Source organism: Mercenaria mercenaria, chromosome 14 (assembly GCF_021730395.1).
Source record: "Mercenaria mercenaria strain notata chromosome 14, MADL_Memer_1, whole genome shotgun sequence".
Classification (NCBI taxonomy): domain Eukaryota; kingdom Metazoa; phylum Mollusca; class Bivalvia; order Venerida; family Veneridae; genus Mercenaria; species Mercenaria mercenaria.
In genome coordinates this window covers 73,093,867-73,118,267 of record NC_069374.1, presented here as the reverse complement: position 1 = coordinate 73,118,267, position 24,401 = coordinate 73,093,867, and the positions used below count along the sequence as shown (strand labels likewise).

Here is a 24,401-nt window from a genome sequence, read left to right as displayed (position 1 = left end):
AAGAACTGAGTCTGTTTAAGCCATAGGGGCTGATCCCGGAGCACTATGGATGCGGAGATCCATGGTCCCGGAGCGGTGATATTGTGACTGAAGTAACACAATACTAGTACTGGTTAAACCAAGGAACATCTCATATTTATGAGCAGAGACCACGGTATACTTCCATGGTCTAAGGCACCATAGTCTACTTCCATGGTATAGGGACTACCTCCTTTTAATAGGACGGGGAGGAGTTTAGTGCCCGCGTACCTACTTGTACGGCCTACGGGGCGATAGCCTGATCACAGAACACAGCAAGTGTGATTTTTCTTGGCGCGAGCAGCATGGAAAGACGTTGCTGGTGTTGCTAGACAATATTATTTGGCTATTGTCCCGAATATCATAAAGTAGAGACTGATCCTACCTGGTGAGTTTAATTGGTAAGTGTTTATATCCGCCAAGCACAATATGTCTGTTGAAGATCTACAAATCGAGTCTTTGGATCCGATTAGATACTGTTTTATGCTACTGTTCAACATAACCGAGACTGGAAGGTCTTTGGCAATCACCTAAAGGCATATATAGCCTGCCATAATGTAGACAAGTATACTCCTGGGCATAATTAATAAACAATAAGAGGGCCACAGTGGTCCTAATTCGCTCACTGGACCTTGAATAATATGAATGACACAATGAATTGGGAATAGAAACATCTGTGTTTAGTGTAAACTTGAATACTTCCTCATTTTGTCTGTTTCTGCTTTTTAAACAATCGTTAGTAAAATAATTCTTAATAATAGAAATATCGAAAAATTGTTACATTGTTACCGCTATTTTCAATTATGAAAGGCCGTTTGAGCACAGATCGTCCTGTGATAAAGCTTTTACAGCGTGGTCTTTCACAACTAAAATTCTTACGTGATGCAGTACATGAAATACGGAAAGCATAGCACTTTACTGTAGTCACATATTTATGAAAAGTGTTCAAAATCTTTAAGGTTATTAAATTCGCAAATCAATATTTATTTTATTGAAATCGATATTTTAAAAGTATGAAGCAAATTGCAGCTTAACTGCTTCTGTTTTACATAAAATACTTACCGCGTTACCATCACAAAAAAAGCTTCGTTTTTTATAAACAATTGCTAGTAATAATTCGCTAAATCACATAGCTTTAACCTTTTGTATAAATTAACCAGCAAAGCTAGTATAAAATATTCTTTCTGAACTTCGAAACTTTTTTTCAAATGGACAAAACATCTGAAGGAGTTTCACCTTAAAGGCCATGAAACGATTGGTTTCAGTACAAAGAAAAACATAGTTTCAAACTTTCTAAACCTAGCAAATCTTTGTTCCTTGTATGTTGTAGTAATCTAATTTTGCTCAATCGATAGAGAACAATAGATCTACTTTAGTTAAAAAGATTGTTTGTATGGAGACTGTGCTTTTCGTTGCTTAACACAATAATTACGACATACGTCTACGGTTATTCATCCCTCATAGGTGCACGTAAGTAAGTTGTCAGTTACTAAGGCAGACTTATAAAAACAAACTTCTGTTAAAAATATTAACCTAATTTTTACATGACAAGTTTTGTTTGTTTGTTTGTTTGTTTGGGTTTTAAGCCGTTTAACTTTATTTCAATTACAATCAATTGTATGTTGATTCTGCACCAGTACTAATTTGCTCTCTGCAGGACAATAACAACTTCCCCATATGACTCGGAGGTCAAGGGCAAATGAATTAAGACGCAATGTCTTCTGTCAAACATACACCACGCACGTGAATAGAAGTCGTGACCTCTCGATACAAAGTGATATACGTTCTAAGCAAAGCAGATGAGCTTAAATATAAAACAAGCCCGCCCGCTTAGCTCAATAGGGAGAGCGAAAATCTACGGATCGCGGGGTTGCGAGTTCGAGCCCTGGGCGAGGCGTATGTTCTTCGCGATGATTTGATAAAAGACATTGTCTCTGAAGTCATTCGTTCTTCACCGCTCATTCATGCAGAGAAGTTGGCAGCTACTTGCGGAGAACAGGTTTGTTCTGGTACAGGAACACTGGTTAGGTTAACTGCCCGCCGTTACATAACTGAAATACTGTTGAAAAAAAAAGGCGTTAACCCCAAAACAAACAAACAAACAGACAAATAGATATAAAACAAAGACAAGATTGGCATAAAAAGATATGTAAAGTTCCACCACTATATTCATTCTGCAAAGTGCATCTGTATACATACTTTTTTTCCCAATTTTTATAGTTCAATAACAGGCATGTTCTAATTTTCAAGGTAATATATTGCTTGAATGAAAAAAAAAATTGGTTATGTTTACATACAATGTGAGTAAGTCGCTTAATGAGTTGGTATTCAAACTTTAACCTACTAGTTGGTGTGAGTTTTGGTTACCAACATGCACTCGTTTACTACCCAGGTTGAAAAGCTCAATATTAACTCTATCAAAACAAAGTTATGAAAGTAGTCATGTGGTAATACAGCGTATCAACCTGAAAAGCTAGAAGGTTATTATTTGAATACCAGTCTGCCTCGTGCTTTGAAAGCGACATACAGACAATATGTGTATACAAAATTAAAATTGTTTCTTCTCAGTAATTTCCTGGATAAGAACGCTGAAAAGATTATGATATCCCTGCTATAAAATTACAACTACGAAGAGAAAAAATGGTATAAATGCAGAGCTACACTGACGAAAAAGGTGTTGGAACTTTACTGCTCTTTTTAAAGTATATGCCAAATTAGTTCAATTTGTTATGTGAGCCCAGTAGTTTGCGTAAAGAGGTTTCTACTTCGATCCTCATGATCGCTGTGTGTTCTCCATAACGAGTTGGCACATGACAGTTTATCAACATTCGAGTCGCATGGAGTTGTTACTTATCTTTTCGTTGGGTTTATTGACGCATGAAGAATTCATCACCCCGAGTGAGGCTCGAATTCACATCAGTGGGGGCAAGTGATTCTAGACCAAATAAGTACTGGTGCAGAATCCATAAAAAATACTAGTACGGTTAACTGGCCACACTTTTGTAACTTAATTAATATTGAAAAAAAGTCTTAAAATCCAGTACTGTGGCAACAATCAAACGAACATTGTAACATAGATTTAGTTAGCATCGGGTGTTTTTGTTTTTTTTTTTTTTCTTTTCTTTTCGAGAAATTTTCAGATATTCATACATACATTAGTTTTATTTGCTTGTATTAAAAAAACTATAACAAATCTAAGTGATTCAATGAATTTTTACAAATTTTGTTTACAAAATTATAATAAGCTTTCTATATTGCGATGGTAATGCTTATAGTAGTCGCAACTTGACCGCGATGGTTGACCTTAGGCTGATTATTCATTTCGATTATTTCATTGTAGAAATAAGGGGTGCTTAGGGTAGCCGTGTACTTATATGGAATTAGTTTGTAAACAGTGCAGTTTCAAAGTACGTATACTTACATTTGAACAGTTAAAACTTTCAAATACAATACAATGTAATTTATATGTCCGTTTTCTCGTGCAGCTCGTGTTTTTTTTCAATATAATTTCCTTGACATGTACAATACTATGTATATAAATAGCGTTACCGTACTTAACTGTCATTTGAAAATGACTTTTTCCTTAGATGCCCGAAAAATCATTCAAATGTTACTAAATATTTTAAAAAAGATACTTCAAATCGAGACTTTACTAAAATGGCAGCAGAGGCTAGGGTCGTTGAAATAACAACGATTAGAAAAATACAAAAAAAAAGAAAACGGAAGAGATAAAGTAAATTTAAAATAAAATCTCTCACATGGCTCGAACCTATTACTTTATATATTTTAAACTTAACAAAAAGAAGAACTAATACCACTACAGTAAATCTATATCACGATAAATGATGAAATCTACTTAAATTTTAAATTTATGAATCCAAAGAGATAAAGCGTTTCACGTACACTCCTTTTCTATAATAGGTTGTTCTTCATTATGTATTATAATACAAAGGTCAACCGTCGGGGTCAAGTTGCGTCCACTATAACTATTTGATAACAAACAGAAGTTATTTAGCTGCAAATTATATCATATTTTTAAACAATATGTATCAATTTAGATATTTTAATATTGATTTGCGAAGTTTGGCTTTGACATGGGTTTTAAATACATCTGAAGACATTTCTCCTAACATGCGCCCGTGCAAAGCGTAAATCTCTCGCCGCTACGCGAATGATTGCACGGGCCAAGGTTAGTATAGCTATGCATACCTGCACTTCGGACTTAAAACGCACAACAAAAGAACTGTATTCTTTTGTATTTACCATGATGGTAATTATACATGCTTTGCATGAAGAAAATGAGAAATAACAAGTACCTAGTTTCAAATTCACAGCGACACATATAAGGCCAAGATAATGTGTTTAATGTCTAAATATATTGTTAAATTAATGTAGTAGTATGCACAGTACTTCACGTATTAAGGCGAGTTTAGACCACACTTTGTTTTTCTACAGTCACTGTGTAACATAGTTATTATTCTATGTTAATAAAACTATACTGAGAAGAGAATGACTGAATTAGTTTGCAGATGGAGTTGTGAAAACACGTTGATTCAAGGAAGGCCTAAATTGTCCACCTGTCATATTGTAGAATAACTGTATTATGCCAGTATAGTCAGAATGATTTGCACGAAATTCATGTAGGAGGAAAAAGTAGGTAACTATAGGTCGTGGTGGGTCTTACAAAGCTACAAGTTTAAAGGTATCAACAATATTATGCATTAAGTTTAGAACAGTACACACTGTATACATGTATAGATAGATATAGTTTAAACGTGTTCTACCACCTAAAGCGGTTTAGGAGTGTTTCATCAAAATTCAGAAATATTTGGTAAACAAACAACATCTCAATCTGACTTAAGTACTTGATCTTCTAAACGAAGATCTGAGAACGACCCATTCACATTCGTCTTCTGTATATTTTGGATTTCCAGTATTGCTATTTTTATTTTATCCAATCAGACGACTTGTTCGTATGTCAAAGAGTAAGAAAAATGTGCAGTCATTCCAGGGCTCGAACCCTGGACCAACCCTGGATCCCTCGCTTACAAAGCAGTGACCTACCGACTGAGCTAATCGGCTATCTGATACATTACGACATAAGAATTGTAAATATCAAAAGTCAAGGCTACAGGTAGATTTGCAAGATGTTGTAAGTTAGGCTCTGATTGGCTAGCGAAAGGGTCGTCAGAACGAGGCAATGAATAGGTCGTTCTCAGATCCTATGCGTAGCGTAATAGGAGATGTACTTTAGTCAGATTGACAACATCTGTACCAACAATCTACCTTTCCATTACATGTTCTACCATGTCCCGTACGACTGGATACTTAAACTAGTCTCAAAAATATGTCCCCTTTTTCAAATGAATGCAATTTTTACAGAAAAATAGATATATACAATTGTTGAAAACTACGTTCCAAGTGACACTATTGCAGAAGCATCAAAACGAAGACATTCAAAAACTCTTTGAAAATGGCGAGTTATTAAAGGTGGTGAACTGTCCAATACTGTGACGCTTTTATGCAGTCTTTTTTCTAGAATTCAAAGTATATATCATAAAGTCGTTTTATAGAGTAGAATACAAGTTTTATATGCTGTTCAATTTCCATGTAAAACAACTCTTTCTTCGTATGATTTGATGTTGATGAATTTAATTTTTAAGCGTAACTTAACAATCAGACAGTTAATCATGAATGTAGCTCTATAAGCAAACTTAATTTATATAGTACATTTGAGGAAGATTTTATTCATACGAAGTAAATATCTTAATATCTTATTTTAGTGAAAGATGATCAGCGGGTGTCTTTAATTAATCATTATATGATTTAAGAAGATGAAAAATTACAAATATTTTGAAGAAAAGTAATATTGAAACCAACAACCATTCGTCTGAGATGTCATTGCACTAGCCACTGATTAGAAAATGACTCAGTGTTTAACTTACATTTATCAACAAGTAAAACTGAACATGTGTGGCACTTAATTGTAATGTAAAGTTTCGTTTTTCTTGTCCTGCTCACTAGTCATTATAAACATGTTTCATTTAAAAAAGGTAATAAACCAACAAATTACTAACACTTTCTTCTACAAATGACAACTATTCCAGACCACCATCGCTTATTTTCTAATCAAATGCACTACTTTAATTTGATCTGTATCCGACATACCGACCAGCAATTTTGATCCTGTCTGGTCAAGGCACACAGTTTTAGGCTTCACGATTCCATGGCCTTTGTTCAGCAGCTCTTTTATCAACGTTCCAGAAGTAGATAATAGCATAACATTGCTAGAGTCGTATCCACACACAACAATCTGTCCTATCCCAGTATAACACAACCCGACTGGTGACACCATATCTTTGTGTGTAAAAATATTCTTCGCAACAACACAGGGTTTGCTGGTGTCCAAACTCAGAAGTCCATTTTTTTCATCAGCGACGTAGATATTAACCGGCATTTTATCAGAGCTGATCGATATTCGTTTTGGGATCAACACATTCTTTTCTACCTTGTGTATAAGTTTGCCAGATTTCTCGTAAATTCTTATTTCACCCGGACCATCATGGAACTTTGTCATGCCGCCACATGAGAGATAAAGCTTGTCATAACTGTAAGCTAGTCCGCGACAGGATTCGCCAACTTTGAATGCTCTAGTAATAGTCATGGAATTAGTCGTTGACACGAATTGAATTGTTTTATTGTTAAGTAAAGAAACGGCTATTTCGGACGTTCCCGTTGGACAAATAGCACATGGTTTTCCTGGTAAAGTTAAAGACTCTTTTAACTTTACCAAATGGTCCAGTTTCTTTAACTTTCTGTTGTTTTCATCAGCTAAAATTATGCTTCCATTTCCCATCAAGCAGCTGTCGGATATACAACTTACGGTTGTATCATCTGCGTCTTTTATGTTATACTCCGCATCTTCAACAACGGATTCAATTTCGCCATTTCCAGAGATACGCCCAAATTCGAATGTGTCTATGGCCTTTAAAATCTTGGACATACTACAGGTTTCTATCAATTTAATGTTTCTGTTCGCTTTGCTAAGACCTGCAACAAGATGTGACTCGTTTTTAAAGTGGTGTTTCAGCTGTTTCATTATGATAAAAGCATCTGATTTGTTCTCTGGGGCAGAAACAAATGTTTCTTGATTTTCATCAATTCTGCTTACATAGTCATTCAATATTTCAATTTCTTCTGTCAGTTCGCTCGAATACACAATAAACTTTTTGTCCAGTTTGGATTTTATACCATTTTCCAAAGCATCTAGTTTTTTGTTAATAGCCTCACGTTTTTCGCTAATTTTAAGAAGAATAGCGGTCATCTGGTCAGATATACTTTCTAAATTGTCGGCACGATTTTTCCTTGCTTTTTCAAGCCTAAGTTTGATCTTGTCTGCATAGGGTTTTAACGTTTGGAATTCTTCAGGTCGAAAATCAACTTTAGCTACATCGGGTAGATAGTTTTTGTCGGTACAGGCGCTGAAAATATTCGAAATAAAGTATGTATTTACAACACTTCAGAATTTTCCTTTAAACAGAAATGCATGATCAAAGATAAAATATGTTAGGCAATAAAGTGCTTGATTATAATCTTACGAAAATCTATAAGGCCGTGAACAAAGTGATAGCAAACTTGGTTTAATCGAGCCTGTCCATCAGAGATAATGTAACCTGAAACAACCCTTAAGTAGTTGTGTACATACTTTGAATTGACATAAAGGGCAAAAAGCTTACGTGAATTTTATCTAAACCCCGTAGGCTACACAGTTGTTCTAAATTTCAATAGGCGATTAAGCTAACGGTGGTTGTATTCGATAAATTTATGTTAAACTACAAATAGGTTAGAGATCACTTGATTAAAATTAGGCCTACTGTTTTGACACTGCTAATATATAGGATCAATAAATTTTCTATATTTGTATTCATATATCAAATTAATGTCGTTATCTTTTTTTTAAGTAAGCGCATTTAAACTTTAAATCACAAGGCAATATATTAAATAAACGTGAAATACATACCTGTGGTCAAGTGAGGCACAAACAACACAACACGGCTCGTCGTGAGTTTTACAGAACATATCTATAATCTTTCCGTCATGCTTTGCACATCTCAATGTCGGGATATCCGGTTTATCTGTCCCTCTTACTCCGCAACTAGCTGTCTTGTCCAAAATCTGGTGACCTTTCATAATATCAAACTTATTGTGATGTCCAAGACAGGTTGCACACAACAAGTGGTTACAGTCCACACAGAATTTAACAGCTGCAACATTCCTGTGTTCTCTAGCGCAGGAATAACACGAGAAATCATGGTATTCGTCGGAAACGTTACTGTACGATTCACCGAGACCTCCCCCAGACGCCATTTTGTTAACTTCCTGGTCCGACACAGTTACAGTGGTGTATCACTGCGGTACTCGTGACGTTAACACAATGGATAAAACGTTTAAAGCGGGCCTCTGTTATACTGAAGTATACTTACAGTAAGCCATTTTATTAAACAGGTTTCTATATAATAAGAGTAGAATCTGTTGTTGTTTTTTATTTGAACGTCACACCCACCCAATTATATGTACTGGAGTTGTGTATAGATCGATATTCATATTTCGACAAAGACTTACTTTTACTAAAATATTCATAATCAAGATGCATTAGTCATTTTCGATACCTAACAGTAGTAGTAGTACAACATACCTGGTACTTAATATAGTTTAATGATGTATATGCATAATTAATTTATACATTAAAATACCACATGGCATTTTGATTTTAAAAATCTACCCAAGTGAGGGAATGGTTCCAGTTATATGAACAGGAAAGCACTACATTAACTAAACAGTCTGATATAATGAAAAACAATGAACTCACTAAAACTGATTTCCTGATATTTTAATACAATATTCATATACCCACTCCATGTGATATACGAACTGCCGAAGATAGAAAATAACAAGTAGATCTAATTAATATATCTTGATTTGCTAACGATCAAATTCAATGTGGCAGCAATATATGGTGTGAAACAAAGGCATTATAACATTTTGATACGATAAGGCTTCTCATTTAAATTATCATATCAAATTTGTATTTTTCTCCGTGTGCTTACATTGTAATAAAAAGTCAAGTTTGTAGAACGGTATGGTTCAGCAGCTGAAATCTGTACAGGTAATTCCTCTTTCACATCCCAGTGTTTCTTTTGACTTCTACATACTAGTAGTCTAAAACTCCCAGAACCGATTACCTCCCCTGGCCCTACGTCACAAATACCACGGGACTATGAAAATGACATGACCGTTGAAAAAAAATCAATTTTGTTTTCGATTCTTAATTGTGACTAGCCGCATTAGCCTTAGAACTATCTCTGAAAAAAAATCTCAAAACAATTTCAAAAACTAAAACCTAATATCAAATGATATTTAAAAAAGACTTATAAAACCGCAAGGGGAGACCAGTATACGTAGGAGAGTGACTGAGTCGTTTGATTACAAAGAAAACACAGAATACTCTAGTCCTCGTCAGAACTACGACAGACGTTAGAAAAAAGTGCTGCAATATTTGATATCCTAAGGACGGCCAGCACATATTTATGCAATCTCGCCAGGCATACGTATGTTTTTGACAACACAGAAAATGACGTCACTCGACCTTCAGCTATTTCCGGAAGTAAATAAAATGAAAGTAGAAATGCTAAACTTGAAAACGAAAGCCGCATTTTGATTCGTAGATAGTCAGGGGTCACGCGCAGGGGGTCACCCCGTCTAAAAGTATGCGCGTGCACTTTTTTTTTTTTTTTTCTTTTTTTTGCTATTGGGGAGCCAATTTTCAGCACTTTATTACGAATTGAAATTACCTGTGCTTTAGTACAGCATGTCAGCTTTTAATCTATGAAAAAATATTTGAGCTCTGGATAAACACAAATCCCACAGGGGTCCGTAACGGACCAAGGGTACACTGATAATTTTGGAACTTCATCAAATCGCTCAAAATGTCATTTTTGATGTTGCCTGAGAGTGTCAGTATATGCCTCAGATGTAAGATATAACCGTATTTGAGAGCTGCAGACCTAGACATTTCAGAAATATTTTCAAAATAAGTTTCGTGTAATAAATGTTGTTTATACGGAAGCGTGAAAGGGCCATCAGACGCTAATACGTTTAAGTACGTTAAGGCTACGGAAAGGATATAAAGACATTTCATAATAGAAATGATATCACATAAGGTACGGTGTAACGCTTTTCAAACACTCTGAATCAATTATTAAACGCACAGAATAACACACTAGATGTCTACCATACTCGCATACCAAAGGTCTAACAAAGGTCTACGTGATTTTGACGAACCTCTGATGGATGAGAATGGATGTCTACCCACTGTTAATTATTTCGCGGGATGTGTTACCTCCCGTGAATATGGTAAAAAATGGTCACGTCACGTCTACCTACTGTATTTGGCACCATGCATTAGACGTGAAATAGTGCTTTCCTGTTACATTCATCTCCGACATAAAATCCATCTAAGAATCAAAGTTAGAATCATGTCTTAATCTAATTCTCTATTCTATTTCACATTAATTCGAGAATTTAGGTCTTTTAGAGCAATTTATGGTTTACTGCAATGACGATTTTGCACTGAGTAATTAGACGAAAGTTTGAAATAATGATTTCATTTGTATTAGTTAAAGTACGGATTACACTTTTTTAAACCACAAAAAGCAGTAATACTCTCATCACTGGCTTTTTGCTGGTAATTAAAACCTCAGTTTGTGTTAGACATAGATCATTCTCAAGCGCACTATCAACACCACCCGATTAATTAGAGTAGCATTTTACCCTTTCGTTCACTTCTACCGATGCAATAACTAATTTGATAGTAGTTTCAATGGAATACCTGATAAAAAACATCCATTAATTATTTTATTTTATTATACCAGATTTATATAGCGCCCTTTTCATGATCAATTTCACGTTCAAAGGCGCTTTACATAGTTCAAATGCAGCCACATAGGGCGCATAATTCATCCTCTACTAGTACAGACACAGAGCGATCTGACCAGAGGGACAGAGTGAGACAAAGCCCCCACGACAGAGAGATCAGAAATCAGATACAGGCTTGTCCGGCTAACTTAGCCTAGCTCGTTGCGAATAGACAGTCTGGTTCTTTAACGTGCCCAGTGTATAGCACTGATACACGCAGGGATTGCCTGGGTTCCTGACCAGTACACCTCTAGTTGGGTGGGAATCACTGAAAAGCGTTTCTGAAAATTCCCGAGTAGCTGCCGGGGATCGAACCCCCGACCTCAGGATTGGAAGGTCAATGTGCAAACCACTGAGCTATCCGTCCACCACGATTTAAATAAATGATATGTAAATATATGTTCTATCACCTTTTAATCCAGCATGGGACTAAACAAAGAGACAAAAAAATCAGCAAATTTGTCGAAGAAAGATTTATCCTGTACTTTCTGTCGATCGATTGTGTTATTTTCCGTATCCGAACTCTCAGCTTCTTCTGAACCGACTTCATGCTCATCTTCTATACACTCTATAACCATTTGTGTTTCAAATTCAATATCAGTTGTTAAATCAGGCGCATGCTCTTTTTCTTTTTTCCCTTCTTTCTTCTCATCTTTATCTTTTGCACTGCCATAACCTTCAGATGTATGTACGCTTTGAGTATTTACTTTTGCAGGTTCTTTGCGATCATTAGTGGTAGCCACTGATGTTTGTCTAACTGGCACTGCTTTAATCTTTACTTTTCCACTTCTCTCTACTTTCGATTTATCTACTGTCGGAATGTTTCTTGGAATATTCGGTAAAGCGGAATAAGTAGCACCTCCTTTCGGTAATCTCAGAGGGATCGGTTTTTTCTTGTCTTCGTCCCATGCGACAACTTTCTGTAATCCAAGTTTCATTGACGCCCTGTCGAAGAGCATTCGCCTTGCCCGAGATAAATTTATTTTCTTTCTTTTCCTCTCCAGTCTGAAGTATGCTCTTACAAGCTTCAAATGTTCATTTGTGTAACACTTTCCGCCGTGCTGTCTCGTGACGTCATCGGCTATTTTTATCAGAGACATAACTTGCTGATCGAGAACATCTGATTTCGCTTTGTTGTTGATAAAGAATACTCTGTTATTGCACTTATTTTGAAACTGCAAGAATTCTCTTCCACTGGAAGCCAGATATTTCTTTGTATCAACATGTTCGGCCTCAAGATCGTCGAAATGTGTTATAACAATGATTATTCTCGTCTTTATACCCTCGCCAAATGTTTTAAGTACCAAATCTTTTGTTTTAATGCACTCTTCTGTAAATCTCTCAACGCCCATGATATACATAAGAACATGTATTCCAGGACTCAAGAAGCCAAATATTCTAACAATTTCACGCACTATTTCCATATTACTTGATCCCGTGTCGTAAAACCCGGGCGTGTCAACTATAGTTAACCGGCGACCAAATCGAACCGCCTCTCTACACTGTGTTTCCTTAGTTACCGAGGACAACGACCTCGAAGTTCGGAACGCTTGTTTGCCAAGTAATGTATTGCCCGTAGAACTCTTACCAACGCCAGTTTTTCCAACCAGTAATATCCTCAATTCGCCATCTGAAATATAGATCATATAAAACAGATATTGATAATGCTGAATTCAGGGTAAAAGAAGGCGATTTGTCAGGAACCTAGATGTTTGCAAAATATACTGTAACCACAGATATTTTATCTCCAAGCTGCCTTACAGTTGACATTTTATCAAATACATAAAAGATGCGTCTTCGTCATTTGTAGCTACAAAACCGCCCGCCTCCCCATCTAGGCCTGTCTTCGTTATTGCAATACCGCCCACCTTCGTTATTGCAATACCGCCTTAGGCCCGCCTTCGTTATTACAAAACCGCTCGCCATCGTTATTGCAGTACCGCCCGCCTTCTATCTATGCTCGCCTTCTTTATAGTTATAACGCCCAACTCCCCATCTAGGTCCGCTTTTGACAATCAAATGTACTGTTCAAGATAATGCCAATATCTAAATCTATATTTCATAAATATGAAAGAGGTCTTAATCTCAAAAATGACCATAAACAAACGCATAAATGTTAATGTGACAACAAGGCGTATGATTTAGAGTAACATTAAGAATGCCAAACAGTTAGGAATTCTCTAGCACACACACACTAACGCACGCAAACACACCATAATTTACGAAGTCTCTGATTACCTTGCCTGTATCTAGCAACTTTAATTTAGCTTCGTTTCATATAGCATTCATTTTGCTTTGTTTTGAGACAAGCGGAACTCTAATGCAAAAAAAAAATAAAAGATTTGAAATAAAGTATAATTATATTCGGAATCCCTTCGGAATCCTTATATGCGTACAAGGCAAGACTAGTCTTCGAAATAACGAATATTTGTTAGCTCGTACGCGTACGTGGTTGTATATTATTTGGAGAATATTTTTCAAAATCTTGAAATACAATGAAAAACAAAATGATGTGACAGTAATGAACACGGTAGTACAGTTCTGTCAATGACCTTTTTGACCTCGAGTGACTTTTACTTTGAAGAAGAAACGGACAGGCGCATCGCACACAGAAATTTTATGAAAGTTTATGACCCTCAGTTGGTTAAACGGTTATGTTTACCTTCACATTGCCGTCAGCACCGTAGAGGTTTTGCACTGAGCATCATTATATTGGGAGAAATACGTCTATCAAGTTTAGATAAACTGGAGTAAGAGAAGTAGTTTTAAGACCCGTTTGTCCACTTGTCAACATGATATTGAATTATGTACATTGACCTTGGCCTTGAATAAATAGGACATCAAGTAAGCAATACCTAGTACAATACTGTCAGACATATTCTTGTGGCAAACCTAAACACCCCAAACAAAGCCTTTAAATGAAACCTTAATATATATGCCTCTCCAGGCATGGGACTTGAGGGATTCTATGCACTGCGTTTCACAATGTGGTGAAAGGTTCATGTCAAAAATGTATAAAATCAAGATAAGATAGGGATCGGACATTGTGTCCAGACACTGACAGACAGGCAATGTAACCGCCAAAAGACAATGCCTTTTTAAGGTGAAATAAATAATACAGGAGATGTATGCTGCATCTTTCCTGCAGTATAAACTTTAATTATAAAGAGAAGATAAAGGTTTCATACAAAACTGTATAAGGCACGGATCTCTAAGCAAGACATACTGTTTTAATTTCGCAATGGATCGCACCGGGCTGGTTAAATACCAACGACAGATAAGACATACCGTTTTGTAATCACAAGCACTAAGAACAGTATTATGTTACCTGTTTAGAAGTTAAAAACTTGAAATACCTTTCCAAAAATGTATAGGTGTATTTGCTTCTTATATGCAGGATCGGAAGCGGGGATAAAAACAATTATAGAACCGTTAAGGATGTGTGACATCATTTTTGACATCATAGTACCTGTGTCGCCACATTAAAATTCGTTGACATCAGTTCGTTATATGATTAACTGATTCAGACGATCAAGCAATCGTTATTGTGTTAAGAAATCTAATAAACTATAACAGACAACTAATTAAACGGAAATGACGTGGTTACTAGCACCCCTAAACCTATACTGGCACTCGGGTCTTATAATTAACCACTAAGGTTCGCAGGGGTCTCTGTCACGGAGTGGTTAAGATTGTTGAAATCTCTTGCCCCTCACCGATGTGGGTTCGAACCCCGCCTGGGGGCGTAGAATTCTACATGCGAGGAAGCCATCCAGCTCGGAATGCCGGTGGTTCTTCCCGGGTGCCTAATCATGCTTGAAACAATAAACAGACGGATACCTTGGGTCTTACTCTGCCATTAAAAGCTGAAAATGGCTTGTGTTGTTATAACGCGGGATCTCCATGTAAACACACGTTTATTTAATTTTTTAGCAAACCTTGAAAACAATAAAAACAAATTTATGCTAGAATATTCATAACTTACAAACAAACAACACTAATCACGATATAATTAATACAAACAGAGTGTACCTGACTCTTTTGTGCCGATAGAATATGCCATTGTCAAAACTGAAACACACAAATTCTGTCCATTAACATATACAAACACAAACCTACATTCAAACTTTTTATTTGGGATTATCAATGATTCTAGCCATAACTGTTTATATGACATTGTGCTAGATATATTTTGCCAAACATTCGAAACCCAAGTTTGTTTTCATAAGTATATATACTTAACATTTTGTTCATGCATTCCATAAAAACCATTATTACTGAGTGGGTATTCGAAGGTTTTATCCATGGTTTGCGACATTTTTAAATGTGAACAATGCATGCACACTGCAAGATAACAAACATCTTGAGTGATTGGCGATGTAACGTAATGTATTTTATTTCTGCATTTATAACAATAAGTACGATGTGTAAATTTAGAATTTTAATTGAAAAAAAAAACCCATAGTATACGAACATTTATATAGACCTAAATTATAAAACGTTATTGTACTAAAACAAATAAAATAAAACTTACCTTATATTTCGATATCGCCATAAACGAGTATATTCTATAATACCTTATTTACATTTCTTACACCGAGATCAAACAATAGATAATAAATTTGATATCAAAATGTAGAACAATCAGTTGATCAAGTTGAACAAGCAGTAGACTGTAAATAACTGAACAAATTTATTTTCTTATTTATACACATTTCGTAATCGCAAACTTGTATTTTATTTGCATTCGTTCCATACTGACAGTTTTATCAGTCTTACAAGTTTTTGTGAATTATATGCACTTTAAATATGGTAGTATAAAGTCCTACGTTTTGATGGTACATCCTTTGATGTGGGTTTTTGTGTGTGTGGGGGGGGGGGGGGGGGGGGGGGGGGGGGAACGTTGGACCCAGTTAGCATTATTAGTTCGCTTGATAAGAGAAAAATAAAACTGTGTAGGCCTATTTTACAGCTTATTAGATATGTGTCGAGAAATATGCACGAGTTCTTCAGCGGAAATGTTGCGCGTCTTTAGGAGCGCAATATTATTCCGCGGTACAGAGTTCATATTTTTCGATGCAAATCAAACCATTTTTATTACACATACTACACTTATAAATACCCTTTTTTCATAAGTTGATTTAAGAAATGAAAATAATTTCTCAGAGTTCACAGGAAAAGATCGGCAAATCCACGAATAGCGCTATCCATCTTTTACAGACATATTTCTTACATATGAAATTAGTATCACTTTAGTGTTCAATATCTTAAGATTGCCCTTCAATTATTTTATACTTCAATGATTTCTCTTGTTATCATTTTCGCAGTTAAATGCAGTTTTCGTGATTTTCTTTCCTCACCTGTAGGATATTTGTCGCTCTATTTTATTCTTCACTTGGCAGCAGATATTTCAGTTTATGAAAATATTTGTGTCAATTCTATGTGTATAGTCACGTGTTGTAGACTACTAGTATACAACTAGAGAAAACATAAAACTGACGAGCATGAATTCGAGGACGGACCAGCTTGCAAATATATAAATAAAATGTATATATGCTGAATTTATTCCACAAACAATTGTTAAGGATATTTTCTGCCAAATACAAACCTATATCATATTTATTCTTTGTTGATCTGTAGTCAGAATTATACTGGAGTGTGACTTAGGCTACATGTTTCATATTTGAGACAAGAGAATAATTAATGTACTCACATATTATGCATCAGCAAATCATACTATTATTCTTAAACAAATAAAACAAAAGCTTACCTTGTATTTAAATGTGTTGCCTTAAGTAATTAACTATTAAATAGTTTTGCCTGTGTGTGCCAATACACAACTGTTACATTAACAGGTCTAGGATAGGCTATCAAAACGTTGATCAAAGACGAACAGTTGCTTCTTAGATGATAGGAAAAAATGTATGTTGTAGGTAATTGAACTGACCTCTAATTTACTGATTGGATAACCCTATCTTTTAAATCAATAGATCAGCTACTAACAACTGGCAATCAATAAGTCGATCATTCAAAAATTTATCCAATAATTTATCAGAAGCAGTCACGAGTCTCAATGTCAGTGTGACCTTAAACTTTGACAAGCATGAAAAACATTAAATCTAAAAACAACAGGCAGTTGTTCAACCAAGTTTGACAGCTCTAGTTACAGACAGTTTCAACCTTAAGGCCACAGAACCATACTTTCACTGTGACCTTGAACTCTGACCTTCTGACCATAAAGAACAATAAAACAAAGATCTACAAAATAATATAACTTTAATACCTCATTATTTCTTTGACTCAAACATCCAGCTATGAATTTTCCTGACTGCCATGCTTTTGAATGAACTACAGGTATTTTGAGGGTCAACCAAGAAATCTATCAGAAAAACTATTTTGAAATCTGGCCAACAGTTAAAGTTATGGTTTCCAATATAGCTATGGAAGGAGAGCATGATATTGTATGCTCAGCAGTTTGTATTTCAACAAGTATGAAGGCCACTGGTTCATAGATTCAATATCACATATATAAACTACGCAATATGATGCAGTCCCAACCACTGGCAGCAGTGTTATTTAATGAATGAGTTTAACGTAGTTCTGCACGTCTGATAAACCTGAGGTAATGGGTAACATCTTGTTTTCCAGATAAATTGTAGAATAACAACTGGACTAGGTATACGGAAATGAAAATAGTTGATGGCAACCCATGAATAAATGTATTAAAACGGCAATGTTACTATATTTCTAAGGATAAAATATGATATCAAAATGTTTGATCCAAACTTGTGCAGAACTACCTTAAGGAAGTTGGTACATGGTCAAATAAATGAGTTGAAGGAATTTGGTAGAGGGTCAAACAGAGAACATTTTTGTGAAAATAGTTTCCAATACAGGTCAATGGTTCCTGACAAGAAGATTTTTAAACCATTTTCACTGATATTGGTCTAGCTTGCAGCTGTATTTCCTTAGAAATGAGGCAAAGAACTAACAGAAAAGGAAAAACTTTTTCTTAAATTATTTAATTGCAAATATATACAAGAATTTACTGAGAACATTTATTTTATGAGATAAAACAATATCAACCTTTTGGTGTTACTTTTCATTGAGATTAGGAAGATTTGTATCATAGAATAAAATAAAATAGAAACTAGAAAATGCTTTTGTAAAAAAGTGCATGTCTCCCCCAATGCAAAGTCCTATAGGCAAGAAGTCAATAGGGGTCAGGAGCAAAAATCAAAGAGACACTGATGGTTGGCTGCAATAGGGATCATCTACTTGGCATGTCCAGTCATCCCACTAAATTTCAACACTCTTGGCCTAGTGGTTCTCCAGTCACTGTTCAGGCTCCTGTGACCTTGACCTTTGATCAAGTGACCTCAAAATAAATAGGGGTCATCTACTCTGCATGTCCAATCATCCTATTAAGTTTCAACATTGTAGGTCAAGTGGTTCTCAAGTTATTTCCAAAAAATGATTTTACATGAACAGGCCACTGTGACCTTGACCTTTAATAGACTGACCCCAAAATCAATAGGGGTCAACTACTCTGCATGTTCAATCATCCTATGAAGTTTCAACATTCTGGGTCAAGTGGTTCTCAAGTTATTGATCAGAACTGGTTATCAATGTTCAGGCCCCTGTGACCTTGACCTTTAACGGAGTGGCCCCAAAAACAATAGGGGTCATTTACTCTGCATGAACAATCATCCTATGAAGTTTCAACATTCTGGGTCGAGAGGTTCTCAAGTTATTGATTGGAAATGGTTTTCCATGTTCAGGCCCCTGTGGCCTTGACCTTTAAGAGAGTGACCCTAAAATCGTTAGGGGTCATCTACTCTGCATGACCAATCATCCTATGAAGTTTCATCATTCTGGGTCAAGTGGTTCTCAAGTTACTGACCAGAAATGGTTTTCAATGTTCGGGCCCCTGTGACCTTGACCTTTCATAGAGTGACCCCATAATCGTTAGGGGTCATCTACTCTGCATGACTAATCATCCTATTAAGTTTCAACATTCTGGGTCAAGTGATTCTCAAGTTATTGACCGGAAATGGTTTTCAATGTTCAGGCCCCTGTTACCTTGACCTTTAATGGAGTGACCCCAAAATCGATAGGGGTCATCTACTTTGCATGTACAATCATCCTATGAAGTTTCAACATTCTGGGTCAAGTGGTTCTCTAGTTATTGATTGGAAATGGTTTTCCATGTTCAGGCCCCTGTGACCTTGATCTTTGACGGAGTGACCCCAAAATCAATAGGGGTCATCTACCCTTCATGACCAATCATCCTATGAAGTTTCAACATTCTGGGTCAAGTGGTTCTCTAGTTATTGATCGGAAACGGTTTTCCATGTTCAGGCCCCTGTGACCTTGACCTTTGATGGAGTGACCCCAAAATCAATAGGGGTCATCTACTCTTCATGACCAATCATCCTATGAAGTTTCAACATTCTGGGTCAAGTGGTTCTCTAGTTATTGATCGGAAATGGTTTTCAATGTTCAGGCCCCTGTGACCTTGACCTTTGACGGAGTGACCCCAAAAACAATAGGGGTCGTCTACTCCAGCAGCCCTACAACCCTATGAAGTTTGAAGGTTCTAGGTCAAATGGTTCTCCAGTTATTGCTCGGAAATGAAGTGTGACGTACGGACGGACGGACGGACGGAAGGATGGACGGACGGACAGGGCAAAAACAATATGTCTCCTGGGGGAGACATAATAACATTCACAAAGTTATCTCGGTATTACTGTGTTTAACAAATTATAGGCCTATAAACAAAATATGAAAATGTTTTTCTGATTATCAGTAACTTCTTTTTTGTTCAATAAATGAGAAGTATTTATCCTGAATATCAGAACCTTAATGGTAGTAATTGTGTTTAACAAAAGTTTTGATTACAGAAATAGCCATAAATATCTTTAACAAGAGCACAACCTGCAGGTGCCATCGCTCATCTGTAAATGCTCGGCGTAAAGCAATTGAAAAGGAAAAGAGGTATGATTCTTGGTGTCCTTACTCACCAACTGATGACAAAAAATGTATAATGTTTCAAAACTATAGTTTTCGAGCAAAATGAACCTGAACGAAAAATAACCAAGAAATAACAATTTTCTCTGACAGTTAAAAAGGACCATAATTCTTACAAAATGCAAGGAGTTATGGTTTTTAGCCTACTTTCTAGTCGAATGATAATAAACACGTCTGAAAAGTTTAAAGGCTATACCTCTTACAGAATTCATAACAAGGTCATAAACAAAAATTTTAACCCTGAAATTTTAATTTTTAAGTAATATAAACTGTCATAATTCCAACAAACAGCAACTCAGAGTTATAATTCTCGGCCTGTTTACTCATCTAATAATTATAAATAAGTGTGAAAAGTGTCAAAGCTATTGCTCCTGTAGTATTCAAGTAAAAAGAACCTACAAAAAAGTTCAATTCTTTTAAGTACAAAAAGGAACATTTTTTACTTGCCTAATGATGATAAACAAGTGTGCAAAGTTTCAAACCTATAACTATAGTTTTTGAGAAAAAGTAGAACTCAACAAAAATCTCAACCAATGCCAACAATCAAAGTGACGAAAATACTGGTACATTTTTTTTTCAAAAACTAGACAAGCTAAAAATTAAAGAACTACACAACTGAAACCTCTAAGCTCAATGACATGACAAAGATTTTACACTTTAGTGTTGAGCAGAAGGTTGAAAGATTCTTTACTAAGGGGAAAGTCAAGGTAAATGTTTGTGGACACTGTATGTTACTGTGTAAACAGAATCCACGTTTCAATCACATCACCGTATCAACAATAAATTTCATAAAAAGATTCACCATGCAGATTTGCAGTATTTTTTACATAATCATCAGATAGGTTTACATGAACGAAAGCTGAAAATTCTTAAAGACTCTAAAAAGAAAGTTATCTGAATACAGCTTTTCAAACTGGGATCAAAAATGTTCCAAAAGTTCAAAAGCCAAACCATAAACTGCAGCCAAAACTGACTACATGTATAAGATAAATCTATACAATACAAGCAACAAGTTTATGGAAAAAGTCAAGTTTGCTTCTGATGTTTTCTGGTATATTTAAATCATAGGTAATCATAGAACTATATAGAGAAGATACACACCTTTTCACTTTTACTTTTTACAATGAAACTGGATTATTAATTTAAAAGTAGTTGTCCAGTTATGAGACTCAGAAATTATCACCAACTGCTGAAACTATGGATTGTCCTTAAGTGAAAAATAATTAACAGCTGAAAACACGTAACATTTGCATTTTTTGAATACCTTAAGCATGTTAGATATACAAATATCTTTGAAAAATATAATAGGGTTATTATAATAGTAGCTCGATCTGGGATGATGTATTCGGCTCGAGTGGATTTTTGCCAGATTGGATCTCACGAGGCGCGCAAGCGCCGAGTGTGATCCGACCTTGCAAAATCCACAAAAGCCAAATACAAATTCCCAGATCTAGCTACTGTTATAATGACCCTTTTATTATATACCTCAAACCTTTTTGTTTGGCCTTTTGTTATTGAACGAAATCTTCAATGTTTATCGATGTTAAAATGAAACTTTTTATGTGCGCTATTTATAGAACTGTGTCAGGTCATGCATATTAATGAAAGTAGTCCGGTAACATACAGTACAGGAGGTACAATATGGAATTTTTTTCTGCCTGTTCATAATATTTACTTGTGAAATACAAGCCAATTTCTTTTACAGAATTTATATGGGTATATAATAAATAGAAACTCTACTGTAATTTCCTCATGTATTTTCAAAAACAAAACATACTTTTCAAATAATCATATTTCAATTCAAAACAAAAGAAACACCTGCAGGTGCCAATGATCATATGCACAAGCAAGACATAATGCAATATGCAAGAAGAAAATTACAGTTTTTACTCACCTACTAATAAAGTTTAAAGCAATAAAGCTCTTAAAAACAGTAAACCAAAATTAAAAACTTGAAGATATATCATTTTTATTGTTTAAAAGGGCCATAATTCTCACAGATTGCAAGTGAGGGTTATGGTGCTTGGCCTAATTACTAATCTATTGATGACAAACAAATATAGAAAGCTTCAAATTTATAGCTGTTTTAGTTTTAAAGAAAATGTGCATCTAATCAAAAATCTTAAATTTACCAACGCCAACACCGATGATAAAATGATGACAATGTCTCATAGATATTTTTTCTTAATTAGACATTCACAAGCTGATAAACTGAAAACAGAATTCTATACATTAAAGATAAGATGTAAGGAACCACTAATGAGTAATTCACAATCTTTACCAGTTCTGGAACAATTCTAACAAGAGCACTGCCTAGAGGTGCTGATGCTCATCTGATTTTTTTTGTATAATAGAAATATTGTCCTACCCATGATTTTCTAAGTCTAAAAAGGGCCATCACTCTTGCAAAAAGCAGGACAGAGTTATGTTTCTTGATGTACAGTGTCCACTTATGATGGTGAAAAACTGTTGCAAGTTTTAAAGCAATAGCTTTGATAGTTTATGAGAAAAGTTGACTTAAACATAATATTCAACCAAGAAAATGATTTTTCTAAGTCCAAAAGGGGCAATAATTATTGCAAAAAGCAGGATGGAGTTATGTTGCTTGCTGTACAGGGTCAGCTTATGATGGTGAACAAGAGTTGCAAGTTTTAAAGCAATAGCTTTGATAGTTTAAGAGAAAAAGTTGACCTAAACATAAAACTTAACCAAGAAATCTGATATTTTCTAAGTCCAAAAGGGGCCATAAATCTTGCAAAAAGCAGGATGGAGTTATGTTTCTTGCTGTACAGGGTCAGCTTATGATGGTGAACAAGTGTTGCAAGTTTTAAAGGAATAGCTTTGATAGTTTAGGATAAAAGCTGACCTAAACATAAAACTTAACCAAGAAAACTGATTTTCTAAGTCCAAAAGGGGCAATAATTCTTGCAAAAAGCAAGATGGAGTTATGTTTCTTGATGTACAGGGTCTGCTTATGATGGTGAACAAGTATTCCAAGTTTCAAAGCAATAGCTTTGATAGTTTAGGAGAAAAGTTGACCTAAACATAAAACTTAACCAAGAAATCTGATATTTTCTAAGTACAAAAGGGGCCATAAATCTTGCAAAAAGCAAGATGGAGTTATGTTTCTTGCTATACAGGGTCAGCTTATGATGGTGAACAAGTATTCCAAGTTTCAAAGCAATAGCTTTGATAGTTTAGGAGAAAAGCTGACCTAAACATAAAACTTAACCAGGCAACGCCAACGCAGACGCCGACGCCGACGCCGACAACCGCTCAAGTGATGACAATAACTCATCATTTTTTTTTCAAAAAATCAGATGAGCTAAAAATGGTCCAGTGTAGAGTCAAGGCAAGTTTTCTTTCAGAAATATCATAAATTTAACAGTTTTCATTTTGTTATTTTCTAAAAGCACTTACTTCAACTTATAAATGACTTTGCAGCATGAAATGTTTCAAAAATGACAATTGTGTTACTCTGACAGCTGAGACAAAACAAAGGAATTTAAGCAGGTCTATATCTATCAATTATAAGGTATTACAGCACAGTGATAGTTTAAACAAAACATCTAAATCCTGGCATGTCTTTACCATGACATATATGTAGTGCTACAAGCAGATTGGACACACAGACACCTAGATAAATTTCAGAAATATACCAGAAACTGTACAATGTCATGTGGTTATTTTTACAAATGATATTGTTGAAAGCATGGAGATATTTTCTGAAGATCTCCTATACCCATATCACTGCACTATCTAGAGATAGGCCCTAAAATTTTCAATGATAGAATTACATTAAATAAAGTCTAGAAATTAATTTCCAAGTCCTTGAAATAACCAAAAATGATTTCACAAATGTGAAGTTTATGATAGTTTTGTTAATATCAATAACAGAAGTTTTAATTTTTAATTTAAAGTTGTGATCCACAAAGAATGACAACTCTTGCCTTGGGCTAGTACTTATAAGTAGAGATCTATTAGTTTACTTCCCTTGCAATTACACAATTGAGTGGAAAATGAAAACTGTTTAAGACACAATATCATACTTTTTTGCACAACAAAATCATTAAGGATTTATTCATTTGTGTTTGATTTACCCCTCAAGACATGGTTCCTATGATTCTGTCAACTTACATATGGTAAAAAATTAACTTTTAACAAGCCAATAATAAAACGAAGTACCAGTAGGTAAATAATAGTGCAGATAATACAGTTTTGCTTGTATCAAAATGTCACAATAGATCCACTTTTGTAATACAGAACACCTGGTAGGATTAGTAAAGGTGCAAATATATTGATCTCTATTTCCTATGCCTACACTATCTTTTGTAAAACTTACATTTTTTTTTAAAAAGTTAATCTTCATTATTTCACAG

General features: G+C 35.2%; 2 protein-coding genes across 2 annotated transcripts; both read right to left on the bottom strand.

Moving 5' to 3' along the window:
- Nucleotides 1-5,648: 5,648 nt before the first annotated feature.
- On the bottom strand, nt 5,649-8,444 carry LOC123527628 (uncharacterized). The gene is made up of 2 exons (XM_045307229.2): nt 8,039-8,444; nt 5,649-7,499 (listed from the first exon to the last, which is right to left on the bottom strand). Exons 1-2 carry the CDS (start codon nt 8,383-8,385, stop codon nt 6,137-6,139), a joined length of 1,710 nt encoding a protein of 569 aa, XP_045163164.2. The 5' UTR covers nt 8,386-8,444; the 3' UTR covers nt 5,649-6,136.
- Nucleotides 8,445-9,789: 1,345 nt separating this feature from the next.
- Nucleotides 9,790-15,451, bottom strand: LOC123528268 (GTPase IMAP family member 4-like). Its single transcript, XM_053523883.1, has 2 exons — nt 15,025-15,451; nt 9,790-12,622 (listed from the first exon to the last, which is right to left on the bottom strand). Exons 1-2 carry the CDS (start codon nt 15,167-15,169, stop codon nt 11,406-11,408), a joined length of 1,362 nt encoding a protein of 453 aa, XP_053379858.1. The 5' UTR covers nt 15,170-15,451; the 3' UTR covers nt 9,790-11,405.
- Nucleotides 15,452-24,401: the final 8,950 nt, after the last annotated feature.

Excerpts from the sequence above, each read along its gene's own strand:
- LOC123527628 (XM_045307229.2), bottom strand. The coding sequence starts at position 8,385 with ATGGCGTCTGGGGGAGGTCTCGGTGAATCGTACAGTAACGTTTCCGAC. Across the intron at positions 7,500-8,038 it reads TGTGCCTCACTTGACCACAG|CGCCTGTACCGACAAAAACT; the intron begins GTATGTATTTCA and ends GAATATTTTCAG.
- LOC123528268 (XM_053523883.1), bottom strand. The coding sequence starts at position 15,169 with ATGTCATATAAACAGTTATGGCTAGAATCATTGATAATCCCAAATAAA. Across the intron at positions 12,623-15,024 it reads TATCGGCACAAAAGAGTCAG|ATGGCGAATTGAGGATATTA; the intron begins GTACACTCTGTT and ends TCTATATTTCAG.